This window comes from Molothrus ater, chromosome 21, assembly GCF_012460135.2.
Source record: "Molothrus ater isolate BHLD 08-10-18 breed brown headed cowbird chromosome 21, BPBGC_Mater_1.1, whole genome shotgun sequence".
Lineage (NCBI taxonomy): Eukaryota > Metazoa > Chordata > Aves > Passeriformes > Icteridae > Molothrus > Molothrus ater.
This window is the reverse complement of record NC_050498.2, coordinates 6,328,331-6,346,720: the sequence shown is the minus strand read 5'-3', so window position 1 is coordinate 6,346,720 and position 18,390 is coordinate 6,328,331. Positions and strand designations below refer to the sequence as shown.

General features: G+C 42.2%; 1 protein-coding gene across 1 annotated transcript; it reads left to right on the top strand.

Moving 5' to 3' along the window:
- The first annotated feature begins 939 nt into the window (after positions 1–939).
- On the top strand, positions 940–18,225 carry NCBP3 (nuclear cap binding subunit 3). Its single transcript, XM_036395316.2, has 13 exons — positions 940–1,092; positions 2,641–2,706; positions 3,421–3,526; positions 4,413–4,538; positions 6,469–6,597; positions 8,800–8,873; positions 9,743–9,851; positions 10,639–10,738; positions 11,036–11,142; positions 12,151–12,436; positions 13,167–13,324; positions 14,487–14,651; positions 15,157–18,225. The coding sequence occupies exons 1-13, from the start codon at positions 940–942 to the stop codon at positions 15,390–15,392; spliced, it is 1,815 nt and encodes a 604-aa protein (XP_036251209.1). The 3' UTR covers positions 15,393–18,225.
- Positions 18,226–18,390: the final 165 nt, after the last annotated feature.

Below are 18,390 nucleotides of genomic sequence, written 5' to 3'. Positions count from 1 at the left end.
TTGTGTGAAATAATGATGCCAAGGCAGGAGCAACTCCTCAGCTAGAACAGGGCTCTGGTCTGCTGTGTGTGAGGGAATGGAGCTGATTAGTGTCATTAGGGGAATGAAGAACTTGTCTCACGGGGACTGGTGAAAGCATGTGGTTTATTTAGGCCAAGAAGAGGCAAGGCTGCTCTCCTGGAACAACCTGAACACCTTGGGACAAGGGGACAAAGAGAATAACTGAGCCTCAGAACAATGGGACGCAACTGCAAGCTGAGAATTAGTTGGATTTTTTCACAGGTGTAACATTCTGCTAGCATGGATGGGAAAATTGAACATTAGAGTTCAGATAGTTTAAAAAACCCCTTTTTTGGGGGAAAAGACTTAAGTTCTGTGTTTTTCCGCTCTCCGGCGCCAGGGACACTGCGGGGCCGTGCTCTCTGTGGCCGTTCCACCCTGGGCCCTGGGCCGGGCTGGGGGTGTTCGGCTCCGGGGGTGCACCGGGCTCGGGGGGTCCGCTGGGTCTCGGGGTGCGTTGGACTCGGGGCGCGCCGGGTCTCAGGGTGCGTTGGTTTCGCGTCGGGCTCCGGGTGCGTTGGGCTTAGGGGGGCACCGGGCTCGGGAGGTCCGCTGGGGCTCGGGGTGCGTTGGACTCGGGGCGCGCTGGGTCTCAGGGTGCGTCGGGCTTAGGGGATGCACCGGGCTCGGGATCCGCTGGGTCTCGGGGGTGCGTTGGACTCGGGGCGCACCGGGCTCAGGGGTTCCGTCGGCTCGCAGGGTCCGCCCGGTCTCGGGGGGTGCCCCGGGCGGGCCGGGCCGTGCTGCGGGCGGCGCTCGGGGCCGCCGCGCTCCGCCCGCCCGGCGCTCCCGGCCGCTCTCGGCGCTCGGAGCCGCCCCGCCGCTCTGTGCCGCCCCGCGCTCGTCTCGCTGGCCGCGCTGGGCGGGCCTGGCGGAGCCATGGCGGCCGTGCGGGGCCTGCGGATCTCGGTGAAGGCGGAGGCGAGCACGACCACGGCGGAGCCGCGCGGCGCCGAGCCCGAGCCCATGGAGGTGGAAGAGGGAGAGCTGGAGACCATCCCTGTGAGGCGCTCGCTGCGGGAGCTCATCCCGGTGAGGGCCGGGAGCGGTGGGCGAGGAGGGGCTCGGTCCGGCGGTTGGGGGTGTCTGAGCGCTCTGTGGGGGCTTTTGGGGGGATTATTGGGAAAAGCGGGGATGTGGGAGCGGGGGTGTGAGGGGACTCGGGGGCGAGCGCTAAGGAAGCGGGCGGGATGTGCTTGGGGAGGAGTGGAATAAAGGAAGCGGCGGAGATGAGGATTTGGGGTGCAGCGCTGGGGTGTGGGTGGGAGGGAGGGTGTACAGGGAGTCTTTGATGCCGGGAATAAATTCCTGGAGCAGGGAACAGGGGCTGACCGCGGGATAGCAGAGCCGGGACTGTGGGCTCTGACGAGCAGGCTTTGAGACCTTCCTTCCCCATGTTTTTCTGCCCTTTTTTTCACTCGCTGATTGTTTCTGTACAAGTTTTAGTAGGATTAGGTTTACCAACTAAAAAATGGGTCAGAGTTCTAAAATCCTAAGTAATCTTTTGCTCTCAAAACATGGGTGAAAATTGTTTTGGAAGCTAATCTTTAATTAGCTGGTCTACCAACGTGTGCTTGTGCTTTTGCACAACATGTGGCCTGAGAGACAGCATCGTGCTGTACTTCCTTGTGCTCTGTGAGTCAACCTCAGACACTGTGGGCTTTCAGCTTTAAAAACCATGTTTATTTTGCTTTTCCTTTTCTAGTAACTCTGGCCATTTGGCAGCATTAGAGGAACTTTGGTGCTGTTACTAAGAAAAGCGGTTGGATTGTGTGTGTTCTTCGGTCTTTCTAAACTGAGCCTAACCTACTTCTAGAAAGGGTCCTTTAGCCAAAGTAGTTATTGCAGCACAAGTGTAAAGAACACGTTTACTCCTAAGGAAAGCAAGAGGCGTTCTTCCAGCTCCAAACTTCTGCCAGTTGAGAGTGTCACAATGAAGAGGTGCCATTTTACAGAATGGGCACAGAATTGGGTCATTGGTCCAGGGGCTCTGGGGTTTAGTCCCTCTCTGAATTCAGCAGTCCTGACTGATAGAGAGGAAACTTGTAATTTTTTCCCTTCTGATTCTCCATTTTTACCCTCTCAGTATCAAAACAGAAGTGTTTCACCTTGGGCTTTGGAATTTGGGGTTGAAATGATGATAGGAATAAAAAGTTACTTTTTTCATTGTGGATGTGGCTTGGTGTTCTCACTTTCTGAAATTAAAAGCTGCAAACTGACTTTTGAGTAGTCAGGTATCACTGTAAAATCTGCTCACGTTTTACAAGGAAATTTTACCCAAACCCAAAATTGTAGAAGTCTTATTTGGGAAAGATGTTTGATGACTTTTCCTGTATTACTGAGAGAGTAAAAGCTTGGCAGCAGCTGACATAGAAACTAAATTCTATCAAAGGAAAGAATCCTTACAGTGAGGGAAGTTTGGTTCAGTTCATGTGCTTTCGCTTTTACCGACGTGAGATGGGGTGAAAGTGAGAAGAGGATCTGTTTTCTTGTAAGAATGATCAGGTGGTTTTTTCAGTGTAACAAGTGTGTTGCTTTCAGTGCACATTGAGATTTCATCACCATTTTGCTTTGTTTCAGGACACCAGCAGGAGATATGAAAACAAAGCTGGAAGTTTCATCACTGGCATAGATGTAACCTCCAAGGTAATTTTTGTGCTATGGCTCTTCAACATTTTGTCATTTTTGCCACTGGAGAGGTGGAACTATTTCATTTAGCCTGGTGTTCAGGTGATGCAGCTGGGATGAATCACAGTGTGTGCTCCAAAGATGCAAAAACCTATAATGTTTCCTAATAAAATCTGGAGAACAAGGAGCTTCTCAGCCAGTTCCCAAAATTGCACAAGTTCCAGGCAGGCTGTTGCTCATGAGCTACATAAGAGGAGCCTGAGTTGCCAGTCTGAAAAGTTCTCTGGAGCCTGCTCTCCAGTGTTAAATTCATGCTCAGAGAAACAAATTCACACTTTTGTGTATATTAAAAAAAGAAGGGGGAAAATTATATCATCTTCAAATATTAATTTTGCCTGAGGTAGAAAGGCTTCTTTTAGAAGAGGGAGTGTATTTAATATTTGTTAGTAAGGACTAGATAATATTCCTGTTCCATGATGGAGTCTGTGTTGTCCAAGCCACCTTGTTTCCCCTGCATCCTGATTCCCATAGCTGGACCTACACAAAAACTGTTCTGTGACACAGAAATATTTTTGTGAATTACTTCTACATTCTGAAACCTACAGGTCTCTCCAGAATTAACAGAACTATTAATATAAATTGTTGCTGTCTGGTGGATTTTAGGCATCCTCAGTGCAGTTTCTTGAGCGTGCTCCTGACTCCTGTTTGAGTGCATTGTTTTGCATTTTGCAGGAAGCAATTGAGAAGAAGGAGCAAAGAGCCAAACGCTTCCATTTTCGGGCTGAGGTGAATCTGGCCCAGAGGAACGTGGCCCTGGACCGGGACATGATGAAGAAAGGTACGAGTTCAGGAGAAAAGATCCCTTCAGTTACTCCCTCACAGTGTCTTGACTTGATTTATCCTGCAATATTTCCTACATTCCCAGAGATTTTGCCCCATTACTGCTGAAAGGAATCACTTTGGGGTTTTTCCACCTCCTCCTTCGCACGCCATTATTTTTTAGCCTATTTGACACTTGCCTCTTCACTCCTTGTTTTACCAGCCCCAGCACAAAGATAACTTTTTTTTTTTGTGTACCTTATTTACTACTGCTAAAAGCCCAAGATTCACCTTGGGGATCAGTGCTGCTTTAAGAATCTTTAAATGCTTTGTACAAAGCCTGGAGCAGTGTGTGGGTACACGTGGAGGACTCAGTGTCCTGTGCACAGGGAGATCAGACTCTGCTGTACACACGCTGAAGCTGCACTGATGGCAAGCTGGAACAGAAGCCAGGAGATGTGTGCACAACAGATTGGTGCTTTTGGCACCCAGTTGGTTCTCAAGGCTTTTTTTTTTTCCAGCTGGCAGCTTGGACCTGCTAAGCTGTGGCCTGGAACAGCTCCCCATCAGGTGATACAAGTGGAAGTGCTTTGTGCAGGGCCTTGTTTTGTTCTGGCTCTTTAGTACTTAATGATAGCACTTTGGCAGTGTTCAAAGAGGGAAAAAATGTTTTTCAGGCTGGTTGGTTGCTGTGCAATCTCTATCCACCAGTCCTTGTAACCTCTTTTAATTCTTAATTTATTGAAAGTTTTGCATTGTGGAAGAATAAACTGAGTTATGGCTATGTCATGCTTCACTTCAATTAGTTCCTCTTTAGTTTATTTAAAGTATTTGGTTTATAAACTCATATGGCACTAATCTATCTGAAAGCTTGCAATAATACCAGTTTCTTTTCCTCTTTGTAGCAATTCCTAAAGTAAGACTGGACACCATTTACATCTGTGGAGTGGATGAGATGAGCACCCAGGACATCTTTGCCTATTTCAAAGAGTATCCTCCTGCTCATATTGAGTGGCTGGATGACACCTCATGTAAGCAAACAGAGGATTTGTAATTCTTACTCTTTTATTTAAACCTGGTCACAGCTGTATCTCTAAGGGGAAAAAGAAAAATGTCTAAAATTATGAAAAATGTCTAAAATTATTATCTCCATCTTGACATCAGTAATATATCTGAGAGAGGGTGATTGAACTGTGCAGCTGGGCAGGTTGGGATGGTTTTGGGAGGAGGAGGAGGAGATTTGTTGCCATATTTGTGTAGTGCATGCTCCAGGAGAAGTGGGTGGGTGGAAGGAGGTGGCAGCTGGGTGTGATTTCTATAAATTGGAAAAGGAATGTGGGTACACATGGTGAGGGCTGTTTGGGGGAGTGAGATCAAAGGTGGTGGAGAGTTGTGCTTTCCTCACTGACACTGAAGCCTGTAGAAGAGATTTTTTTTTGCTACAGAAAATGGAACTGGAATACTCTGAAATTGTCATGCTACAAACCTTGTGCCTGAAATAATAGAAAAAGAAATAGGAGCCAGTGCAGGTTTTCCAGATAGCTGGAAACTTACTGACAAGCATGGCTAAAAGCTGAGAATCAATACCTCCATTCTCTGGAGTGACCCTGAAGAAATTCTGCTCCAGTGCAAGACAAAATAGATGGTGACCTTGGAGTCACTGTACATGACAGCTTGAAGTACTGGCACAAGCTGATAGAAAATATGAAACCCAATGAGGCCTGGGTGGACAATTACAGTACAGAGCTGCTGGATGGACCTGTGCTGATGCACGAGCTTGGAAATGCACAGCTTAACTCTATCTGAGAGAATCTAAGGTTGCCTGTTTTCTTAAATGCTACCTGAGCAAACTCATGTGAAATTTAAGGCTTCAGGGTTGTAACAATACCCAGTTATGGTTATTACACATCTTTTTTAATGGTGAATTTTCATGCTGTGTCTGAGTTACCATGTCAGCTACACTTGGTGAAAATATCAAGAAAAAGCTTTTTCTTTTCAGCATAGATTTGCATCATGGCAAAAACTTCAGTGTTCCCAACTGAATTACATCTTGAGGTGCAGTGCAAAGGTGGATTTAGTGTCCTGTGTTTCAAACTGATGAATCTGAAATGATGAAGGTTTTGGAAATTTGGAGATGGGAAGATGAGGCAGACTGAGAAAAAAAGTAGATTTATTAACCAATCATTGAAATTAATACCTGGATGTTCTTCACCTTGTAGTTCTTACCTGTTTGAGTAATCTGAGAGAGATTATCTTATTTTGGGTCACTGTACAGTCTTCTTAATATCTGAATCCACTCTGCTCAACAGCAGAACAGAGACATTTGTTGCTGTATTTGTACCAAGTGCAGAAAGCTTTTGTTCAAATCCTGTTTCTAAGCAGTTTTAGCTCTTTCAATTTCAACATCTATGAAATGCTTTTAACTGGCCTAAGAAGTTATATTTTAGTACCATCTGGTGATGCTTAAGGCACATCCTGAATGATCTTGTGAACCTGTGTACTTTATAATCTGTGCAAAGTGCTGGAGCAGTCTCCTATTTCTCCCTATTTTCCTGCTTTTTAGAAAAGATTAACAGAATTCTGCAGTAAAGTCCAAGGTTCTGTCAATTGCCAAAGGGGAAAAAGATCCAGGCTTCATTCCTGCCCCCTGCTGTTCCCATAATCACATTTGTGTGGGAACACATGGATCCACTGACCCCCATCCAGTGCCCTGACTTGCTGTTTTCAGGAAGCCTCTCAAATCTATGGTTGTGCATTTCAGTGATTTGTAATAAGCTGAAAATTGTGTGTCCTTCAGCTTATCAGATGTGTTAAAGAATATGACCTTCCCTGCAAGAGCTCTGATGGCTTTTTCTGTCATTTCTGAGGTTTTGTCATTGATTTTGTTCCAGCAAGGCAGGGGAGATGTGACTGCTTGATGACACCAACTGCATTTGTGTTTTGTGTTTCTGTTTGTCCCAGGTAATGTGGTCTGGCTTGATGAAGTGACAGCAACACGGGCTCTAATAAATATGAGTTCCCTGCCTGATCAGGAGAAAACAAAGAGCAGAGAAAACAACAAGGAGAAGACAGCTGAAAAAACCAAGAAAGGTAGATTGAGATATGCAAATACAGCCATCATCTCATTAAATCAATGAAACTTTAAACTTGTGCTGGGGTATTGCATAACCTAAATTACTGAAGGAGCTTCTATCATATAGTTGCAGGTAAATGTATTCTGCCACTTTAAAAAAGGCTTTCATCTTGGAAACCTTTTGAAGAAGCTGCTTCTTAAAAGGTGGGTTGGAGCTAGACCAAAAGCAGTAATTGAGTCGATGCTAAACGTGTTAGATGAGGCTGCCACTGAGAGCTGGTATTTACAGTGGGCCCTGGGCACAGAAATAGCTCTGGGTGATGTGCTACAAAGGCAGGCAAAGTGGGCAAAAAGCAGGTGGGAGAAAATGGCCTATTTTTGAAATGCCACAGCTAATTCCCTTTTTGATGCACCACCATCCTTCAAGTGTATCCCTCCCAGCAGCGTGACAGTGCATCACTTCAGCAGGGTGTGTGCCAGCTCGAAATTTGCCTGGTATCCTTCTAAGAAAGAACTTATTAAAAGGTTGGTTAGAAAAGAGCAGAGCAGCAAAAGTACATGCCAGTGTCGTGATCAGTCTGGTACCTCACTGCCTTGGTTGTAAATTTATTTTCCTTTTATGTGGGGAAGTTTAAAATCAGAATTTTGCTACCTGAGGACAGTTTTTGCTCTTAGGCTGCTGTGAGCGCTGTGGTTGGAGGTGCTCTATCACAAGATACAGAGCAAAAAATGTTATATTTATTAACTTTTCCATAGATTTTGCTTAAAAGTGTTGTATATGACCTAAATGCAAGTAGCCAATCTCTCTGTTAGGTATCTGTAGTTCTTCCAAAAGCCTTTCTGGGAAATTTGGTGTTTAAGGCTTTGTTAAATTTAGGGATTCTTTGAATTCACCCACTTTTCCTGCTCCTTTTCTCCACAAAGCAGTGGCTCCTCAGCCATCCACATGACTTTAATTTTGGCCAAATGTTGGTAGAGCTTCAAGTAAGACTTGTTAGGAAATTTTTGGAGATTAGAGACATTGCTTAAATGGAGCATAATCATATCTATTTAATCCTGCTTGCTATGAATTGCATATTATATTATCATTGCACCCCATCTGAAAATAAGAACTGTGATGTGAATTACTCCTGTTCCTCTGGAAAAGTGGGATATTAGAGAAAGTACACACTGTTCAATTGCATCTTAAGGTGTGAGATCCATACAGATACCCTGCAGTCATCTGGCTTGGTTACATTCCTTTTTTTAGATAGGAATTTCAGGGCTGTTTAGACATTTAGGGAAGCAAAAGATTGGTCTGTGCTATGAGAAACTTCTAATTTGTGAGGGAGAAAAAATGCCTGAGTCCTCTCCCTGCTAGAACTTAATCATTCTGGTTTGAGTTTGGGTAATTTGTTTACTTAAATTCTATCTTTGGTTTCAGTTTGGTTAATTGTGCTTCATTGTTCTCACTCAGGAATATTTTCAGGATCTTTTGGACAGCTGCCACTTTCTCTTTTAAGATTTTAAGTCCATTCAAAGAGATTTAAGATAAGGAACTCTGAAATATAAAAGAGAAGATTTTTTAAATCTTAGGCTTATGAAGTACTTTGAGATCTTTGCAAATGATATTGGCATATCACACTTCATAGCTCTCCATAGTCATTACTTTTTTACAGTATTTTATTTCTTGGGGGCTTTGGAAAAAAAAAACCAGCATGAATTGTCTTACACTGAGCTAAAAAGAACTAAGAAATCAAAGCAGCTCACAATTTTAGCAGTTCTGGAAGCATGCTCTTATTTTTTTAGTTAATTCACAGCAGAATTAAGTCTCTAAGGTTGGTCTTAAGCTTTTGATTAATTGTTACTATTGGATATTTGCAGGCATTTGAAAAGGAGATAGAAGGAAAGGCTTTTATGTGCCTTTAGTGCCTTGGCCTTGCTGATCTCTGATTTTGAACACACTAAATCCTGACAGGCAGTGCAGTTTCATTTGCTTTCAAAGAATTAAATTAATGATGCACATGTGCTGCTGCAGGCACAGAGCTCAGAATTTCACTGTGCTCCACTTTTCCATAGGCATTCACTGCTTTGATTGTTCCCTAGGCTGCTCAGGAGGAAGGAAAACACCTTCAGGCTGATTTCAGACAATGTAGGTGATCATAAATCAAATGAGGCTGACACACTAAAATGGAGCTTGGTTTTGTTTTGTTTTTTTTTTCCCCAATTATTTTCCTTAGAAAAACAGGAGGAAAGCTCTGATGATGAGACAGAAGAAGGAGAGGTTGAGGATGACAATCCCAGTGATGTGGAGGTCAGTACAGAGGGGAAGTGGAAACTGCTCTGGAAGTTCTGCTCTGGCTGGTGTGAAGTTTTCACAACATTTTAGGTTTCTATTTGCAATTCACAATTTAATTATCAAAATGAATTCGGTGGGGAGTGAGAGGGAGTACAGGTGGTGATGATCCCAATGGAAAGTGCTTTGTGAAAATAGATTTTGGAGAGTTTAAGAGTGAGCCTGGCTTCTCTTTTCTGCTGAGAGGAGGCAATGAGAGAACAATAATGGAAGGCAATGACCTTTCAGCAGGGAAAGTGCTTAGAGCCCAATGGGATTTAGGCTGCCCATGGATCTGTGGGAATCAGCACACACAGTGATGGCCTGGCAGCAATTTAATCCTCACTGCCTGAGTGTATAATGGGTGTGATTAGAATTTCCTGTAGCAGCGGCTCAGTGAGCGCTCCTACATCATGGATGTCTGAATTGAGTTTCTATAAAGCAGCTATAAATGAAAAAGAAAGGTTTTTAGTCATTGGGTGAGGGCATGAGAACCTGTTAATAAAATAATTTAGATATAAAACAGGGGAAAAAAAATCATTCTTTTCAGTGCCCAAGTTTTGCTATTTTCTTTGTTTCAGTCAGTAATATAGAGTCATTTGACAATTACTGGATTTAATAACCTGAGTTAATGTTATGGAACAAGAGAAGGAAATATTTTAAATTTTCAGGGCAATTTACATTAAAAATTAACATCAGCTTGTCAAGAAAATAAAGCTGAGCTCATAGGAACATCATTTGAAAAGTGACTTTCTTCATTATCACTCGATTGCTTCTCTGTAAGCAACCCATTTTTGTTGAACAAAAATTTGATTTTTGAGTCCAAAATACCTTTTTTGCCCCCAAAGTTGGATGCCCTCTCCCAGGTAGAAGAGGATTCCCTCCTGCGTAATGACCTTCGCCCTGCCAATAAACTGGCTAAAGGAAACAAGCTGTTCATGAGATTTGCTACTAAAGGTAAATGACCAAGCACCCTGAACTCACTGCTTGTTGGACTTTTATTTGTTGGCTAATTAATGACTCAAAGTGCCTGCTTCTTATTTATAACACTTCTTACAAAATAACATTTCTTATAAACACCTAAGAAATGATGCTTCTTATGAAAGTGTGATTTTTTTTATTTTTTGCTAATTGTTAGGTGTTAAGGTTTTTGCCATAAATCTACATTTCTTGTGTCAATTATATCCATTCAAGTTGTATGAAAATTATTGTACCTGGAAATTGTATTTTGGGCACAGGGCATTCTTCCCAAACTCATGGAATAGGAATGATGCCTTTTACCAGAAGTAAATTCCACATTTTATAAATATGGATACAACTTGAGATGCCAGTGAGGGATTAGTAAAAATTATTGCTAAATATTCATTTTATTTATGAAGAAAATGAAAATCCATATAATTTCTGGACCATGCAGGATGTGGCACATTGATCAAGAAAAGAAAGGTGATGAGGAAGGTGAGTGGAAACTGCAGCAGTGACAGGGGGATGTAATGCCCTGTGAAGCTGATCTCTAGAAACCCAGCCTCCCTGGAATTCAGTTTCCAGACACAAATAAGGCTGTGGTGGTAGGAGAAATTCCAGAGGTGTAAGCAAAATTGAATCCTTCATGGAGGAGGGTGAAGTAATTCTTATTTTAAGGCACACTCAGTCTCACTCTCTGTCTTTGGATGGTTATTTATTTTTATGCTGTGCTGTAAGTTATACTGTAAGAGGGAAAAATTCCTATAATTTATGTTTTTTGCAGATGACAAAAAGGAGCTGGGAGCTGCAAGGAGAAGCCAGTATTATATGAAATATGGCAATCCAAATTATGGAGGCATGAAAGGAATTCTTAGCAATTCTTGGTGAGTGTTGGACAGAGGAATTGGAACATTGCAGGTATTTGGACAAACTAATCTAAAACTGTTTTAATCTGTGGATTTTCTATTGAGTTCATGTAGATGCTTCAGTGTAAATAATGTTTTTGCAATGTGAGTGTGAATTATAAGGAGAGGATTTTCTCATGAAAATAAAGATTCTCTTCAGACCATCTGTGACATCAACACGTGTCTGCTGTTGAAGTGGGTGATAATTGCAGGACTTAGGGGTCGTGAATGAGCCATAATTCCTGTGGCAGGCCCTCAGCCTCTCTCTGCTTTCAGGAAGAGGAGGTACCATTCCCGGAGGATCCACCGCGATGTGATCAAGAAGAGGACCCTGATTGGGGACGATGTGGGCTTGACTCCCCCCTACAAACATCGGCACTCAGGTACTGGTGCCACTGGGACAGCCCTGGGGGGACACTGGGACACGGAGGGCTGGGCAGCATCTGGAGCAGTGCCTCAGCAATCCCATGGCATCTGTGGAAGTCTTCTTAAAAAAATAAATTTGAATCCTATTCTAAGAGTTTACAGGAAATTCCTGAGGTGGAAACTTCATGCTGCTCATTGCTTCTCAAAATAGCTGCTGCTTTTTATGTGACATTTTTCTTTTATAAAATTTAGGGCATGGGGACCATGGCATCAAAGGCCAAAAGAAGGGATGAATGACATCTTCAGCCTTCTTGGCAATTTGTCACACTTGCAAAGTCAATTCTCCCAATCTCTAAATGTAGAACAATAGAGATGAGAAAATTCTATTAATTAGGCTGGTATACTTTCATCTGCTACCTAAGGTAGAAAAGTAATGGGTATAAAAATGTGACATGAGACAAGTGCAGTGTGATTGGCCTGTTAAAAATACAGCCAGGGATGTGACAAATCTCGTGGAAGATTATCCATGTTGGTCATGTAGTGCTGTCTGAAGAGATGTCTGAGTGCTGGTGATGACTAAACTGAAATTGTTTCTATTTAAATCAGTGTCTGTGATGAATTCATAATAATGGCACCTGTGTTCTTTTTGGCACTGCTGCTTGCAGGACTCGAAGGGATTTTTGCAGAGCCAGCAGCTGGCATGTTAATCCCTGTAAGATCCTGGGAATTGTGCTTAGCTCAGGAAGGAAGAGCTGCACCTTCTACAAGAGGCAGAGTCTACAAGACTCTGGTCCCAGAGTAATTAAAGCACAACTTTACCAGGGACATTTTGTCCTGTAGCAGTTTTATGCCACTTATTGATTCCAGTTAAAATATTCTGCAAAATATTCTCTCTCTCTAAGAAGAGAGAACTAAAAGAACTTCAGACTCATCTACAGGAGATCATTAATTACAGTCAGGTGATTTTCCTTTAGGTTCGCTTTTCTAAAATTCACTCAATCAGAACGACTTTGTTTTCACTGCAGGCTTGGTGAATGTTCCTGAAGAGCCCATAGAGGAGGAGGAGGAGGAGGAGGAGGATCAGGACATGGATGAAGATGACAGGGTGGTGGTGGAGTACCGGGATGAGCTGCAGGCTTTCCGCCAGGCGCGGGAGCGCGGCGCCGCCAGGAGATCCAGCGCCAGCGCCTCCGACTCGGACGAGATGGATTATGACCTGGAGCTGAAAATGATCTCCACCCCCTCGCCCAAAAAAAGCATGAAGATGACCATGTATGCAGATGAGGTGGAGTCACAGCTGAAAAATATCAGGTAAAAGTTTCTTAGTCTTTCAAAGCAGCAGTGAAGAGGGATTTCCTGGTTTTAGCGACAGAGCTGCCGAAGATTGAGGTAGCAAAATGATATTATATAAAATGATAAAATATATTTATTAAAATATATTAGTTTATTATTTTATATATTATTTTCTATAGATTTTCTAACAAGAAATACAGAACTAGGCTTTTAATAGAATTAACATTTTTAATATATCTTTTTCTGCAGATCTCTCTATTCTTGCTTATTGCTTGAAGTAGAATCAAGAGAAATTCATGCAAACAACCATAATTAATAACTCCTCTTTCTCTTTTCTCTTTGCCCCTTGCTCTCTATTTGAGAAAAAAAAATAACCTTCAGTTGTTGGTGACAAAAAGGAATTTATGTTCATTATGGGCTTACTAACCAAAGTTGTATATATTGTAGATGAATAAAATAACATCCATATAAATCCAAATAAATATAACCACCCTTTCAGTAGGGTGGTTATTATAATGTCAACAATTTTGAGGCTGCCTTGAAATGGGTACTGAGGTATTCATGGAATTATTGTTATATTTAGGATTCTGGCTTGAACAGCTTCTAAGCATTGCTTTTACTACTTTTTCTCAGCAGAGAAATCCTGATACTATTAATTTTGTGATGTAACTTTCCACATAAGAAGACTTAAGAACTATTCTAGATGGAATTTTTATTTAGAGGACATCAAATCTACGATTTTTTTTAGGAATTCCATGCGAGCAGATAGCATAGCCACCAGCAACATCAAAAACAGGATTGGCAGCAAAGGATCCTTGGAGAAAGTTGCAGATGTGAGGCTCCTGTTGGAAGAGAAACGTCAGAATAACTCTGGGCCACGGCAGCCAAACAGCACTGTCAAATCAGGTGATTTTATCTCTCATTGCTGGGCAGAATTGTCACTAAAATAGATTTATTTCACACCTGTGCTCCACTGCAGATAAACTCTGCATCCACACAGTTTGTCCTCACTCAGAGATTGAGGTGGGAATTGCTCTGGGGAAAGAATCAAGTACACTTTAGTGAAAGCTTTTTTAGTGATGTTGATTTCCATCCATTTTCTTTGCCTGTGCCAATCTCCCTCCACTTTGTCTCTTTGAATTTGCTCCTTCCTTGAGGCAGAGATTCTCTGCAGCTGAGAAACAGCACACAGGGAAGGTCATGCACAAAATCAAATGTGAAACACTGACTACACTTAAAAATGCACATAAATACATGTTAAAAATGTGTATTATATGGTGATTTTGCATTTGGCAGGATTTATCTTGATCTTAAATAACTTATTTCTTACACTGAAACGTGTATAATTTCATCTGCTTCTGACGTATGTAATATAATCTGACTGATAAGTGAAAAATACCTTTTTCTATTAATGAAATGTCAAAATAATGTTTGTATATTTTACCCTTCTTGCCCATTTAGGGCCTCTGACAAATTGACACATGGTCCCAAAATTCCCTTTGCCTTCATATTTTTGTCTGGACCTCCCCTGTAAGATTGGGAACATCCAGCTAAGCCAGGCAAACTTCAGAATACAAAATTCACATCAAGGGTTAAGGATCAATATCTTTAGTTTTCTTTTTATTTTATTGTGCCAAATACCAAGCAGTGGTAGAATTCTCAATCAAGGTATCTGTTACCTGAAAAGAATTTTGTTGAAGGCAGACCAGTTTTCATGGAATTTTCCCTCCTGCTGGGTATTTACACACTCTGCTGCTACACCAGGAAAGCAGCAGGGGCCATGGGATAACTTAGGTTTTCATCTTTTGGACAGAGCACAGCTTGAAAACATGAAATGTCAAATTTATTGCCAAAACTGAAATGAAATCTGGCTGAATTGTATTGCAGAAATTTCCAGGAAGTCTGAGTATGAAATACTTAAATGAACAGGCTAAAGAAAAGATTAAAACCAGAGAATCTGTCTAGTTTCAGTAGTGGATGAGCATAAACTGAGCTGGCAGAGTAAATGCCACAGGATTTTTAATTTTTTTGTTGTTTTTGTTATTTTAATCACTGAAAATATCCCCAGATGTGAGGCAGAGACTGGGGAAAAGGCCACACTCACCAGAAATCAAAGCTCCAAGCAGCGCCTGTGCTCCTCGTCGAGAGCCAATCTCAGATGTGCACAGCAGGCTGGGAATCCCCAAACAAGATGTGAAAGGCCTCTACTCTGACACCAGAGAGAAGAAACCAGGTTAGTTGTGTGCAGAAAATGTTCTGCTGCACTTCCTTTGGTTTTGGAGCCCAAGAGAAATCCCAGCAGAAAGCCATGAGGGCTGAAGTTGAATGAAATTCAGGGTAAATTAGCAAATGTTTGTTCAGAGCTTTGAAATCGAAATCATGTAGGGAGGAGCTGGGGGGCTTGGATTGAGCAGGAATTTTATGGAGGTAGGCTGAAGATCAAGGACTGCTTTCAAACTGTGGGCACCAAAACAAGTGTCAGGAATGCAGGGGCACTGGAGGTGTGAATTAAACATCCTCTGCAAATGGGGAACATTAAACAAGGCTGCCCTGAGCCTCCTGCAGCTTAATTTCAATTACTCTTCAAAACATAATCAGTTCCATGCCAAATATTGAGGTGGGAGGAGTAGGAAGGGTTTGAAGAGTTGCAGTGAGTTTAAGAATTGGTTCCTTTACTTTTTCCTCTCAGTTCTGTCTGTTTTGGGTTTTTTTTTAATGTTTGTTTTTCATCTGCTTAGGTAATTTATGGACCAGATTGGGGTCTGCTCCAAAGACACAGGAAAAGACTCCAGAGAAAGCTGAAAACTCTGTGGCATCTCCAGAGGAAGATGACTCTGAGCTGCAGAGGGTTTGGGGTGCTCTCATTAAGGAAAAAGAACAGTCCAGGCAAAAAAAGAGCCGCTTGGATCATTTACCCTCCCTACAAATCGAGATCAGCCGGGAAAGCAGCTCTGGCTCAGACTCTGAATCATGACTGGGTTCACAGCCTGACCCTGCAGGTGCTGCCTCTGCAGCCTGGCAGGATCCCCTTTGCCCAAAAGCTGGACACTGGCAAAGACTCTGCAGTGAAGGTTCCAGAAGTGTTTTTGATCCTTTTCTACAACAAGAGAGGCATAAACCACTTGAAACCTAAAGCAAAGACATTTGTCTGGAGTCTGTGGCTGGCCCTGTGCTCTGTAGGGCATTGTCATCTCTGGTTATGACAGCAAACCTGTAGTGAATTGTAGCAAAACATTTTCTCCCCTGAGCTTTGAACTTAAAAGATGAGGCAGAAATGCTCTGTGTTTTTAAGGAGACCTTTTCTGTTCTTGATGTTTTCATCATGGAGGCTTTTAACAAAATGTTTTACACACCTCATTCAAAGAACAGGGCATTCATTTCATGATCCAGATCATTGCCTTGCCCTTCTGGCTCTTACCAGCACCTTTCCTTTCCTCCTGAAGTAATAACAATGAAGCTTCCTGGGTGGGCAGCCAGCAAGGATAAAGCATGAAGGGATTGATTATCACACTCCCTTCCTCCAACACACTGAATGTAAATCCAAGTTACACATTTTATCACAGTTAAATTCCCTGTAGGTATCCCAGTGGCACCACCAGAATCCAAGGAATCCTGCTCATTTATTTTGGTGATGCCACATTCTGCTGTAGCAGGGATTAAGATGTTCAGGACTGCAAAGTTGGATGTTTGACAATTGTGTAAACCCCTGAGGGTTTGGGGGTTGTTTTTTTTTTTTTTTTTTTTGCTGTTGTTCCACGAGGAGAGATTATATTCCTGTCATTCCACCTGGATTATGTCCTGAAGCAATCTATCCAACAGCTGGAAAGCATTTTTGTATTTATGAGAATCCTCCCATTGGCCACAGTGAAAGCTCTAGTGGTGTTCTCCTCTGTGCTGTTCTATCTGTGTAGAAGTGAAAGAGAAAAGGAAAACTTTAGGATCACTGTCTCCTGTCAATATTTTGGATGTTCTTCCTGTATATTACACGTGGATGTGGACATGGGTGACTTGTTCCAATCAGCTTTTTTACCTGCACATTTTCACCCCTCCCTGGGTAGGACAAGGGTTTGATCAGTGTGCAGCTGCTGGTTTTTGGGTTTTTTTTTTCTCATGTTGCCAGTGATTCTGAGTGAGGAATAATGCAGCACATCACATTCAGGTAAACAGGTAGCAAAACCATTTTAATAGTCTGAAATCTGTTTGCATTGTCCTTGTTCCTTGGTTCTGTCAGTCCAAAATATCTGTGAACTTCTCTTCCCATTTCTGCTTTTTAACAAGCAACTTTTTCACTTTTTTTTTTTTTTTTTGCTCCTCCTGTTTTTGTACTAAGTTGAAGTAGGTTTGAGATTTCAGCAAGGAATCTGCAAAATTAACTTTTCTTATGCTTTATGATGTGTGAGGATAGCAGCATGTCAAATGAAAGGTCAAATGACAGGCACAGTGACTGCAGGGGCAATCTGGGGGCTGACCAGGCTTCAAGCCTTACTCTTTCCTTGTTTTGTGACACTCATCCTTGAATTTATATTTAATTATTGAATATATAAATGTCTCATAAAAGTACTGTTGAGAGAAACGCCTGCAATGTCTGATCACTGTAATAACTCATTTTAAATGTGTGCTTTCACTGATACCCTCTCCCCAAGCTTTCCCAGAGAATCACTCTCATCTCTCCAGATCCTGATAAAATTTATTTCACTGGTGTCTTTTTGCCAGCAAACCTTTGTGTTGTGTCACTACTTTGAATCCTTTGGGACCTTTCTTTTACCTGAAAGGAATCAACACCTCATGCACCAAAGCTGGATCATTGGGAGCCCTTATGTGGTGTTCCCATGTCAATATTCCTGATTTAAACCTGGTGAAGGATAAATTGATGGGAATAGAGGATCTCTTCAGCTGATCTGAAAGATTTGTGAATCAAGCACCCTTAACTCTGCTTCTGCCTTCCAGGTTGTCAGAAATACGCCTTAAAAATTCCCCCATCCTGGTCAGGACTGTGGTTTTATGGTTTTGGGGGGGTTTATGTGTGATACTGAGCCCACAGGAGCTTAGTTGCTGGAAAAAAAATGAGGTTTATTGTTTAGAGGGGGTTTTGTAATTGAGTGTTCCTGGTTTTGCTTTTTTACAATGCACAGAGAAGCCTCGGAGAGTGCTGGTATCAGGAATTCTTTCCAGCTTTAGGGCTTCCTTAATTACCTGAGCCAGGGATTTGGTAATTAAAAATGAACTCTAAAATTTAAAAGTCGATGCTTTTTCCTCAATGTTTTAACTTCTATCTATTTGATCAAGAGATTGCAAAGAGAATTTTGTTCCTTTCTCTTTGTATTCAGCTGTTCAATCCTTAGCTAATGTGATTTTTCACTCACCTCCCAGCTATCATCACCTACAAGAATTTGATGCAGAAATTGATGTTTAATAGGGAGATGGGACCTGTGTATTTCATTAAAATGTGTTTATGTTGAAAATGGCAAAAAAGGAGAACGTTGGCTTTGGCTCTTGCTAAAGGATCTGAATTTTAGGTGATTTGTTACAGCACCACACTAGTCCTTCTTATAGGGAAGTTTTTGCTGTTTATAAAATGTGGATTTTTGATAAATAGCTCCTCAGGCTGACTGAACATGTGGTCTTGAGGGTGAAATTTTAAAGCAGAGGTGGCTTTGTTTTTAAAACGATGGCTGATGCACTTAACAGAGGGAAAAGGACACCAAAACACCCCTATTTTCAGTTCAAGATGACACAATGAGAAAAGAATGGAACTTTTATTTAAAACCAGCTGTTCAGTTCTAAATAAAAGTGACCTGAAATCGCTCCGACCTCTCCAGCGTTCCTGGGAAAGGCAGAACCCGGGGCAGGGTCGTGCTCCCTGGGCTGTGCCCGGCCACATGAGGGTCTCTGCCCGAGGCTGTCACCTGTCCGTGCCCTGAGGAGGTGACTAAACCTGGTTTAGGGTTTTTTTGGTGTTGTTTTGTTTTTTT

Bases quoted from the DNA above. Each gene is read 5' to 3' on its own strand.
- NCBP3 (XM_036395316.2), top strand. From the start codon at position 940: ATGGCGGCCGTGCGGGGCCTGCGGATCTCGGTGAAGGCGGAGGCGAGC. The intron at 6,598-8,799 runs GTAGATTGAGAT...TATTTTCCTTAG, and splicing joins AGCTGAAAAAACCAAGAAAG to AAAAACAGGAGGAAAGCTCT. The intron at 11,143-12,150 runs GTACTGGTGCCA...TTTTCACTGCAG, and splicing joins CTACAAACATCGGCACTCAG to GCTTGGTGAATGTTCCTGAA.